Source organism: Bos indicus, chromosome 1 (assembly GCF_029378745.1).
Source record: "Bos indicus isolate NIAB-ARS_2022 breed Sahiwal x Tharparkar chromosome 1, NIAB-ARS_B.indTharparkar_mat_pri_1.0, whole genome shotgun sequence".
Taxonomy (NCBI): domain Eukaryota; kingdom Metazoa; phylum Chordata; class Mammalia; order Artiodactyla; family Bovidae; genus Bos; species Bos indicus.
In genome coordinates this window covers 127829481-127841285 of record NC_091760.1, presented here as the reverse complement: position 1 = coordinate 127841285, position 11805 = coordinate 127829481, and the positions used below count along the sequence as shown (strand labels likewise).

Genomic DNA, 11805 nt, shown 5'->3' with positions numbered 1-11805 from the left:
AGCTTTCGCAGAGTAAACAGTGTTCTTACTTGAAAGTAAGAATTTCTCTCTGTGTGGTCCAGCTTCAGGGTGAGGGCATGTGGCTATCACTGGGGAAGTGGGGGAGTCTCTAAGGCACCTCGGCTCCTTTTGAAAAACGTAGCTTTGAGGTCCAGTGGCAACTGTCAAATTCCATTCTATGTTCTTTCCGCAGGGATTTCCCTTGAGCGTTAGATGTATAAATCCGCTGAGGGGCGGGGAGGGGGGGGTGCGGAAACCAATTCCCAGAAGGGTTTGGGGAATCTCGGGAGGGCTGGGGTTTTCTCAGTGGGGTTTTAAGGCTGCTCACAGCCACGACTTGGAGCCACACTTGGCTAGAGTGTTGGCTTTTACAAGGCTAAGCCGAGGAAACGCACGAGGTGGGTTCGCGCCGGGCTGTCCCGGTTCGGTAGAGCGGGGGCGGTGACTGTGGGGCCGCGGGTGGGGCGGGGGCGGGGCGGGGCGGGGCTAGCCAGGCCGAGGTCCCGGGGCGGAGCAAGGCGCGCGGCTCGCCCTCGCGGAGGCCGCGGGCTGGGCTCCGCCTCGCCGGGCTACGCAGGCGGCGGAGCTGCGGCACAGGCCGGGCGGCACCATGGCGGCGGCGGCGCCTGATGCTCCTGCGGGTTTTTCCGAGGCGCCGGCTCCGACTGCGACGGCACAGCCAGAGGCCGGAGGCGAGGACAGTCGTGAGGTCCGAGTGCTGCAGAGCCTGCGGGGCAAGATCTGTAAGCGGGGGCCGGGGTGAGGGAACCCACCCGGCTGCGACGGCGGCCGCGGGGCTGAGGGGGGCGGCGGGCGCGCGGGGGTGGCGGCGCCGGGACCGCGGGGCCGAGAGGGGCCTGGCCGGTGGCCGGGAGGAGGGCCGGCACAAGAGGCTGGAAGTGGGGGTGTGTTGGGGGAGGCGTCGCTCAGACGGGGCGGCGTGGACTGAGGCTGCCCCTGTCCGGGGAATTTGCCGGGGACGGGGATGGGGGGCGGGGGGAGGCAGTGCTGGGGCAGCGCCCGCGCGAGGGGCTTGGCTTTGGGGCGCGGCCTGGACGAGGGGACGCCCCGGCCCGGGGTGCGGCCGGGGGCGCGGGCCGGGGGCGTGAGGAGCTTCCGGCTGTCCTCCGACGCAGGCCTCCAGGCGGCTGAGGGCGTCGGGAGCGGCACCGTGGTGGGAGCCGGGCGGTAATTACCGGGGGGCGCGGCCGGAGGAGGAGGGCGTGGAAGTGGGGCTGGCCCGAGGGGAGGGGGCTGCCTGTTTTTCTGGGTTCTCGAGGTTGGAGAAGGCGCCCAGAGCTGGAGGAAGAGATACGCCCCGGGACTCCAGCGGCCGCACGGGTGCTCGAGAGTGAGAGCGCCGGGAGGGGCAGGGGCCGGACACCTGTACTCGCCCCACCTCGCTGCGGCGGGGACTTGAATCGAGAGACAGCGTGACTGACAGGTTCTTGAGGCAGGATGTAGTGGCTTCCTGTGAGCAGGTCTCAAAACACAGTCATCCAGCCCTCACTTAACCCACTTAATTCCTTTCTTTCTCATGCATTTAATTGTTTGTGAGTAAGCCAACCTACTTGCCTTCACATTTTTACTTAGAGGCCCCGAGTAATAGACAGACTATTTGAGTTCAGTCATTTGGACTTTATTTATTTTTTTAAATGACCCTTTGGCTTTCGATTTCCAGTTTTTTTTTCATAGTAGTTTATTCAGAAGAAACGCTTTTGGGGGGGGGGCTATTTGTAATTTATATCAAATACAGCATATTTTTGCTTTGGTCGATAATTAGCTTTGCTTCCTTGATTCTGTATCCTCAGATTGGAAACATGCTTCATATTTCATTTAAATAGCCCTTAGTCATGAGTATTTTTTGCCTTGAAGAAAATCAAATTGCTTTAATATGGTTAACAATGCTCTTTCTTGCACAGGGTGTAAAATTTTCCTCTTTCCTAATAGTGATACTATTAATTGAGCTTAAATTTCCCCACTTTATTTTTTTCAAGTTGCTCCCCCTTTCAAGAATTTAGGATTTTATTAAACCTCAGAAGCAGACATCTTAAATTCTCTCACCTTTTTATTTCCACAAGTAATCCTGGGGTTCTTAAGAGAGTACAGTTCTCAAAACCTGAAAAAAATGACAGCAAAGAAGAAGATCTTGTCAGTATCTGAGTTACCAACATAACCTTCTAGGATATAAAATGTTTTCAGTATTCAAATTAAGTATTATGCTTAATACTTAATAAATCTAATATTTGGGAAAACTATAAATGAATGGGTCGGAGAAGGCAATGACGACCCACTCCAGTACTCCTGCCTGGAAAATCCCATGGACAGAGGAGCCTGGTAGGCTGCAGTCCATGGGGTCGCTAAGAGTCAGACACGACTGAGCGACTTCACTTTGACTTTTCATTTTCCTGCATTGGAGAAGGAAATGGCAACCCACTCCAGCGTTCTTGCCTGGAGAATCCCAGGGACGGAGGAGCCTGGTGGGCTGCTGTCTATGGGGTCGCACAGAGTTGGACACGACTGAAGCCACTTAGCAGCAGCAGCATAAATGAATGGGTAGAGCACCTCTCTTGATCTAGTTTTTCAGATTTTCACTGCTTTATATTTTAGTGGCACTCGATGTTAGGCAGCATCTATTGGAGCCTTGCTGATTTATATAGCTGCATGTTATACCGTGGAACTACATATACACATGTCTTGGAGTTGAGAGTTGGGCGGTTTTCCAGGAGTTAGTTGCCCGGCACCACATTCTCACCTCCTCCATGGCAAAGGTAGCACTGTAAATGATAACATTGTGAGTGAAACTCTAGCCTACAAATAAAAAAACACAACTTTGTTTCTATGGGAGAGAGCAGCTCCACTCCCCCAGACTTGGAGATTGAACATCTTATTGCCCAGAATGCAGTTACCTCTTTAGCCATAGTTAAAGTATTACATCTGTTATTTCAAGTCAGTTTCTTGCTTTTTTAATTGCTCAGCCTATAGCTCAGGTCATGGAATGTCTGTTGCATAGAAAAAAGGTATTAGGACATTTATTTATGAAGGTTCTCTCTATTTCCCTCTCTGTTTTCTTTGCCCTCCTTTTAGCTGGTCGGTTGACCTTCAGAACCTGTGAAGAGATGCAGTTTTCTGTTTCCCTGAAACTGACATGTGGGTTTTGCAGGTTGGGGGCTGGGGGGCTGGAAGAGTCATTATTAGCAGGTGCTAAAGTCACAGAAATGGGATGATAGTGGTTCTGACAGTGCAGATATTAAGCAGCCTGGGGATGGGGGTAAGCTTGTCAGCTCTCCTCTTCACAATGCTAGGAGACCTTGGAGCCACTGGCTTGGAGATGTGGTGGCAGATTGCAAAGTGCTGATTGAGAGTCTCTGACTTGGGGAACTAGAGATTCATAGGTCTGAAAGTGAGCCTGAAAGGAAATGTCCTTTTTCATGGACTTGGACCCTTCAACTCCAAATTGTGCCAGCATAAAGTGAGGAGGAATGGGTTTATGTATACACACACACACACACACACACACACACACACACGTATGTATATATTTAGGGGGCTTCCCCGTGGCTCAGCAATTCCCGTGAATTGCTCCTGCAATTCAGGAGATGCTGGTTCCATCTCTGGGTCAGGAAGATCCCCTGGAGGAGGGCATGGTAACCTACTCCATTATTCTTGCCTGGAAAATTCCATGGATCTTTAGACATTTCATTCCAGTATTTATTAATTTTCCCACATCCCATATAATTTTCACATGCATTTCCCATATACTCCTCAAGGTGAAATGACATTTTGTGGTCACTCTCCAACAGTCAACTTACATTTGCAAATCCAGGGTTGCTATAGTGTTTGAGCTTATATGCTGATCCCCAGTTCCCTGAGGTCATATTAGTGCAGTAGGAAACCATGGAAGCTCCAAATATTAATAATCAGGGAGCAGGTTTGGTTGTTGGATGTCCTAGAGTTGTCGTATGAACCTTTGATACAGGAAAGTTAAGGCTTCTCCAGACTCCATCGTTTCATCTGAACTCTGTGCAGTGAGTGACTGGTATGTTAGACTTCTAGAAGCACTTTGGCCCCAGCCCTCTAAAAACAGCATACATAAGTGAAAGATAGGGATTAGGGCTTTCTCCTTTATACTCTCAACTCTTCACGCTCTTATTGTGTGATGTCTTCCTTTTTGGTTAGTGCTTTTTGTGAAGTTTGCTCTCATCCAGTTAAATCATGTTGTAAAAATGTTACTCAAAGAGCCCACACCACCTTATGCATGGATTTACCTGCTCAAGGGAGACCAGATTGATAAGGGAGCCAATGAGAATTTGTGTGAATATTGAGATGTTTTGTACAGTTTGAGATCTGTGGGACCGTGATATGTCCCAGAACTTACATGTTCTCCCTGGTATCTTCAGATGAAGAATGACCTAGGACTGTTTGACAGAGTAGGATGGTTAAGTGCTTAAGTTTAGATGCTTGGTCAGGGGAGTCGCCTAGGTTTGATTCTTCACTTAATTTCTGACTTTTGTTAACCTCTGTGTGTCTCTGTATTCTTGTGTGTAAAGTGGGGGTAATAAAAACACGTCTATCTCACAGGATTGATGTGAGGATTAAATAAAACCCCTTCTCTGATCATTTCTCTTTCTCCTCCCAAGGAGGTGAATCAGACTCGGACCATCTCTTAGGAAGGAGTAAAGTAATAAATAAAAACAAACATTTATGTTCTTGTACAGTATGTGCTGGCATTTCCTGATGTACAAAGCTGATTAGAATCGAGAGTCCTGAATTCTGTTTCATACACTGTTAGTTATTATTCATGTGACTGTAGGCAGCTCACTTACCTCTGTCATCTTTAAAATGGAAATAAATGCCTCATCACTAGGCGTTTTTACTTGTTGTTCCCTCTGCTTGGGAGTGCCTTCTCCTTTCCTCCACCCCATATTTATGTCAGGGAACCCCTGCTCATCCTTCAGAAGCTTTCTCCATGTGATCTCCTAACTAGAGTCTTTTGGGGGAGCATTGCTACCTTCATTCCTGGAGAGACTATGTTAGGCCTTTGTACTGTTGGGGGATCACAGTTTGTTGTTGATTTCCTTATTACGGCACATTTTATAGAAATCATTTATTTCCTCCATTAGACTGTGAATTCTTCCAAGGTAGAATTCATTCTTGTTCATGTTCTCTCTTTTTTTTTTTTAAAAACTATCCAGGTGTCAGCATGGTGCCTAGAACAAAATCAGCCTTTAGAAAATGCCTTACTTCTCTATATTATCCTGAGGGAGATTTTAGATACATGCTAGACATGAAAGTGTTCTGTAAATTTTACAGCTAAGCAAACTAGTGTATTCTTAAAAGAAAACTACATGCGCCTATGGCAGGAAGTTCATCCCTTTCAAAATCACAGTGCCAGGTGACCTTAGGTTTGAACTGTTGCCAAAGTTACCACATTAGGAAAAGTATTAAATGTTTCTAAATGCTCAGATTGCTTGTTATTAGGGGATTGAATATTGTTATCTGACTGTATTCCATGAATATTGTTACTAATTGGTCCTGACCCTGTAACAGAAAAATCTCATAATCCCACCTTACACATTAGATGTTTCTATTTGTCATAGCAGGTTTAATTTTTTTGGTAATCAAATACAAAACTAAGACAATTTATTGACCATGCAATAGAATTGAGGAGAGATTAAAAAGTTTATTCATGCTGAGAATTTTTTATTATCAGATATTTGAAATGAGATGAGTTATTTAATAAGTTAGTAGAAAGAGAGAGGTTAAAAGGGTTTGTTCATGCCAAGAACTCATTATTGTCAGAAATTTAAAATGAGATGATGAGTTATTTACGATGGAGGAAGAATCCATCTTTCAAATGGATAGAAATGAGAGAAAAGGGTTCTTTGTAAAAGTTCACAGAGCAGTCTGCTAATCATTTGCTCTGAGGAAGACAGGAGGTAAACCTCAATGAGTTCATAGAATTTTTCTTTTTTAACTTAGGACTCTTTGAATAGACTCTTAAGAGACTGTGGAACTAATGTAGCTAAAATAAAACTATTGCTTTATCCTTTAATCGTAGATGCTAATCCTATTTCTTGTTAATGTGCTTTATGAAATTATTTGACTGTAATAGCAGATTATGTTTTACCTGCTATACTAATGAAATTGTGTGTGCTTTTGAGAGCTGCTAACAGTTTTGTTGTAATCAGTTAATGCAAATTCAGAAACTTTTATGTATATAAAGAAATTTCTATGATAATCTTTAGTTTTGTGTGTCATTGTCACCAAAAATCCCTAGCTAAAATAATTACACTTTATAAGGTTATACTAGTACAACTCATGCAAACATGAGTGTACAGTACTTGATAAATTTGTTACTGTGAACTTGGTTCTAAGAATATCATTAATGACAGAATGAGTTTGGGCAAATTCTTTAACTTTGCTGAGTTTCTGTTTTCTTACTTGTAAAATGAGAGATCTGGATGTGGTCTTTCCCGTCCCTTCCAGCACTGAGTCTTTGATTGTTGTGTTTTAACTTGAACCAATTAGTTTGAGATAGCACATCAGGCGCTTTTATTTTAGTGCTTAAATGTATTTAGTATACTTACTGTGTATGATATTTAGTATTTTTAAAAACTTAAAAACTTATGTAAGATTTACTAGATAAGATTGTTTGAATGCTAACAGTTTTTTTTTTTTTTTTTTCTGTGACTGTTACTTTATTCAGCAGTACTCAATGCATATCTGAGTTTCTTTGAGGACCCTAGCTTACTAGACTATGAAATGGGCCTAAGCGGTAAATGAGATGAAAAAAGGTTCTTACTAGTTTATCCTAAAGTGATAGTTTCTTTTAAACACCTGTATTCTTAGAGAATTATAGAAGGTTAGGTGGGGGAAGTGGAGAACATATCTTGTTCAGTCCTCTCACTTTACAGATGAAGAGGTTGACACTCAAAAACCCCATTAACGGCCCGCTGGGTATTAGTCCACTGCTATCAGTTTTTGCTAAAATGCTACATGGGATGAACTCATTAGTGTGAATGTTGCAAAGGTACTGTGTTTAGTATATGAAGATGACACTGACTATCTACTGATAATATCCAGAAGTAGTAATAGATTTTCACTGTACCATCTACACACTCTCATCTGTTCCTTTTTAAGAACTGCGTGAAGTGGTTAGGGTTAGCAGTGAAACTGTGTTTGTAATTTAAGTAGAGAGTGAGCCTGGATGTTTACCTGTTTGTGTCACGCTCTTAACTCAGTTGTTTTCAGACGTGGCTGTCCATCAGTGTCACCTGTGAACTTAAAAAAATTCTGATGCACAGGCTTTACCCCAGACCTACTGACTCAGAGTCTCGGAGTGGTACTTGGACATCTGTCGGTTTAAAACATTCTGCAGGGTGGGCAGCTAGAATGGTGGGCCTCTGCTTTTGCCCATTGAACAGACTAGCCACCCACTACTTGAATGATAGCAACCTGCTGTGTGTGACTGTTTAAAAGATACCAGTAGAAATGTCAGTGTGATCACAGGGAGGTTTTCATTTGATTGTTTTTAAATGTTTTCCTTTTATTTGATTAGATAGTACAAAAACTTGGTACCCTATTCAAAAGGTAAGTAATGGCATACATTAAAAAGTTAACTGAGACTTCTTTTATCCTCTAGCCGTTCCCTTCCCAGAAGCAAGCATTACCAGTTTCTCGTTTATCCATACAGAGTTTATTTAGGCACTTACACTTAAATGTATGAGTATTAGTATCTCCCTCTCACCAATATACACATCACAACAAAATATACACATGGTTTGCATCTTGCTTTTTTATGCTTAATGGTAATCTGAAGATTTTTCACAAATAAATGTGTGTGTGTGTATATATGTGTGTATATATATGTATACATATATATGATTTGCTTTGCATGTGTGCTCAGTTCTGTCCCACTCTTAGTGACCCATGGGCTATAGCTTGCCATGCTCCTCTGAACTTGAGATTTCCCAGACAAGAATACTATAAGAATTTCTGCTCTAGCGGATCTTCCCGACCCAGGAATGGAACCGGCGTCTCATATGTCTTCTACATTAGCGAGCAAGTTCTTTACCACTGAGTCACCTGGGAAGCCCCACATTTATGTGAGGTATCTCTCTCTCTCTCTCTCTCTCTCTCTCTCTCTCTCTCTCTCTCTCTCTCTCTCTCTCTCTCTCACACACACACACACACACACACACACGTGGGAGAAGGAGGGGAGGTGAGGGAAACTACCTCATTTTTTTAACAGCTGCATAAAAGTTCATCATCTCAATACACCACAGTTTATATAGCCAGTCCCCTATTGATGGACATTTAGATTTTTTCTGATCTTTACTATTACAAACTTTACTGAATAAATAAATATGTTATTTTAAATATTTTTAAAAATATGTAAGTTTATTAATATATAAATAAATAGGTATGTTATTTTTAATATGATTGCATGTGTCTATAAGATAAATTCCTAGATATTAAGTTGATGAATTGAGTGGTATGTGCATTTTTATTCTGGAAAGACAGTGCCAAATTGCTTCTCATAGAAACTAACAATTTATGCTCCCATCAGCAATGTATGAATGCCTATTTCTTTATACCCGGATAGTGTGTATTTTAAAACTTCTTGATCTTTGTTTGTCTGTAAGATGAAAAGGAACGCTAATTTTTAGTTTTAATTTACACTTCTAAAACAAAGTTGAGAATCTCTTCATATTTTTAAGAGTCATTTTTATTTCCATTTTTTGGTGTTGATTTGATTTGCCTTTTTTCCTGCTGAATTATCAGTCTTTTTACTAATTTGTGGGGACTATGCTAGTAAGGAAGTTAGATTTCTTTAGTGGAAAGATTTTTTAAATTTAGATGTCTTGGCTGATGTCTGCTTGTATTCTTGAGAAGTTGGTTGTGAGATACAATGAGGGGGTCTTGTTGGTTTTGTCTACTTAAATAATTTCTGATATTAGAATAGAGATGGAAAAAGAACTGTTTGAGGAAAAGTAAGTGAAGACTTACTGTAAACAGGAACTAAAACATAAACAATAGATTGGGAGAAGATATTTGCAACAAATTCTGCAGACAAAAAGAAAACTCTTATATAACACTTAACCTGTGTGCCAAGCACTGTTTTAAAGCACTTTAAGTATTTCAACTAACTTAACCCTCATGGTGACTGTAAGTACAGTTATTACCCCATTTTTACAGATGAGGAAACTGAGGCATGGAATAGCTAAACTAAGTAACTTGCCAAGATCTGTCAGCTAGTGAGCCCTGGGCAGACTGGCTCTGTTACTCTTAACCTACTGTCTATGCTCCCTATATGTTCATATCCAGAATATATAAAAAGTTCATCCAAATTTTTAAAAGGAAAAGGCCATTAGAAAAATAAAGGATATAAATAGGCATTCCACAGAAAAGATACAAAAGGCCATAAACATAAGAAAATACTGGAAAGGTTTAACAAAAATTAATCAGGGAAATAAAATTTTAAAAAGTCATCAGTTTGTGAAAAAATAAAAGCTCATTAATTTCAGTACTTGGTGAAAGTTTAGGAAAACAGGTACTTTCTTCACTGTTGCTTGAGTTTAAATTGGAAAGCAATGTTGGAGAGCATTTTTCCAATATCTGTTAAGAATTTAAATGTGTATTGGGCTTCCCTGGTAGCTCAGCTGGTAAAGAATCTGCTTGCAATGCAGGAGACCGTGGTTTGATTCCTGGGTCAGGAAGATCCACTGGAGAAGGTATAGGCTACCCACTGCAGTATTCTTGGGCTTCCCTGGTGGCTTAGATGGTAAAGAATCCACCTGCAATGCAGGAGACCTGGGTTCGGTCCTCCTCCCACCCTCTGGAGGAGGGCATGCAACCCACTCCAGTATCATTGCCTGGAGAATCCCCAAGGACAGAGAAGCATGGAGGGCCACAGACTGGGTTCACAAAGAGTTAGACATGACTGAGCGACTAAGTACAACACAGCACAGCACACCCTATATATTTCTACTTCTACATATCTGCCCTACAGAGACACTTAAACATTTGCAGAAGAGGTGTATACAAAGATGTTTATTGTTACCTTGTTGGTAAAACAAAACAGAGGCAACTTAAGTGTCCATCAGTAGGAAAATGACTAAATAGTATATTCATGTACATATTTTATAACAGCTAAAAAGAATGAGATGTATCTATAATGTGAAAGGAAAGAACTTCAAGAAGTATTATTGTGGAAAAAGGAAGCCTGTCTTGAGGGTGATATGTATAGTTATATGTATCTTATCTTCTTTATATGTATATGGAAAAAAAGACAGAAAGATGTTTGAAAAGATGAACACCATGGGTTGTCAGTGGTGGACAAAGGGAATTGGCCTTATAATGATTTACTTTTCTAGGAAGTGTATTTATGTATGAGCTGTGTTATCAAAAAATGACTATTTGTATAAATGAATTTGATTTAGTATTAATCTTATGCTGTAAGAGCCTCTCTTTCTTTAACTGTTGAAGAGTATTCTGTCTGCAAAAACAGTAACCAAAGGTTAGGTTGGATAATATTTTGAGTGCACATAAAGACAATTTTTCTCTGAAGTTTTTGGGTAACTGATAAAACTTCACACCCACAAAACTGTAAGAATAATATAGTGAATTCCTATTTGCTCTGCCTATTTTCAACAGTTGTTTGCATTCAGAAAGTTGACTTTAAAAAAATTCAGTGTTTCAGAGGAATGTAGTAAAAAGAATATTCCAATCTCTTAAAATACTTTAACATGTGAGTGGTACAAAACCTTTTCATTTTGAATTTGGACAGTTTTATTTTATAAAAAAATTTTCCTAGTGGATGGGGGAAGTGGACTAATATTTATTATTTACTCTTTTCCAAGCACTTTCCAGGATATTTTGTAAATTGTTTCATTAATTCAATTTCATGAAGAAATTTGTGATTAATTCCAGTTTTAGCAAAGGAGCACACAGAAAGGTTATTTGCTCAGGGTTCAATGGGGCAGAGCCAGGTATTCAGAATGGCTTTTAAGACATCAAAAGCCATGTCTTTTTCTCTGTCAAGTTGCCTGTCATGGCATATTGGGAAGAGCTGGTGAGTATATTTCTTTTGTCAAGAAGTTGATAATTATCCCTAGATTGGTTTCTGTCTAAAGTAATGGATAGTCAGTAAAATTAAAATGTTGAAATGCTATAAAAATTTATATTTAGTTCTGTTTTGAGGATCACAAAAAAATGTTACTCGTCCATCAGCTTGACTATGCTCATGTGAATTTCTGCATGTTAATTGTTCTCTTAGAACACAATACTCACATACATTGACCTGTGTGGTACAGCTTCTTTATATCTTTTTCTTTTTTTAAAAAAACACTAGGTCATGACTGAATCCCATTTTACCTTCCTGGATGCTGTTACTAGAAATAGTAGCCTTATCCCATGTATGACTTGTCCAAGTAGCCCTTAGTTCTGCCACCACCTGGCTATGGCCTTTAATTTACTTGCCATAGGAGGCTCTCCTTGTCAGCTCAAAAGCCTCTAAAGATTCATGTCACCATAGGGACCATGGGTCTATCCTAGGAGAGCTTTCTACCATATGTGTTTCAGAGTTTGGGCTGCTCCTCGAGAAGGGGGCTGTAAGAAGCTTGGGATCAGCACACGTTCACAACTGAAACCAGAAGTGGGTAAGGCAAACCACAGGAAGATCCTGCCTGCAACTTGGTGACGTTGCTCTATGACCCATGGACGTTTCCTGGCAGTACCTTGCGAAACTTGTCTTTTCATGTACAGTCGTTGGTTCTGGACTGAGCTGCAGTCAGAGGTGAT

The 11805-nt window shown here is 41.5% G+C and overlaps 1 protein-coding gene across 4 annotated transcripts in view; it reads left to right on the top strand.

Annotated features, from left to right (window-relative positions):
* The first annotated feature begins 535 nt into the window (after positions 1–535).
* Positions 536–11805, top strand: part of RASA2 (RAS p21 protein activator 2) — a 126321-nt gene continuing 115051 nt past the window's right edge. For 2 of the 4 annotated variants that reach the window (XM_019961572.2, XM_019961563.2), the window contains exon 1: positions 536–743. In XM_019961572.2, coding sequence (XP_019817131.1) covers positions 611–743 — 133 coding nt within the window. In that variant the 5' untranslated portion in view covers positions 536–610. Of the gene's footprint in view, positions 744–1260; positions 11801–11805 lie in introns of those variants that run through there. The other 2 variants (XM_070793908.1, XM_070793899.1) reach the window with 1 other exon arrangement.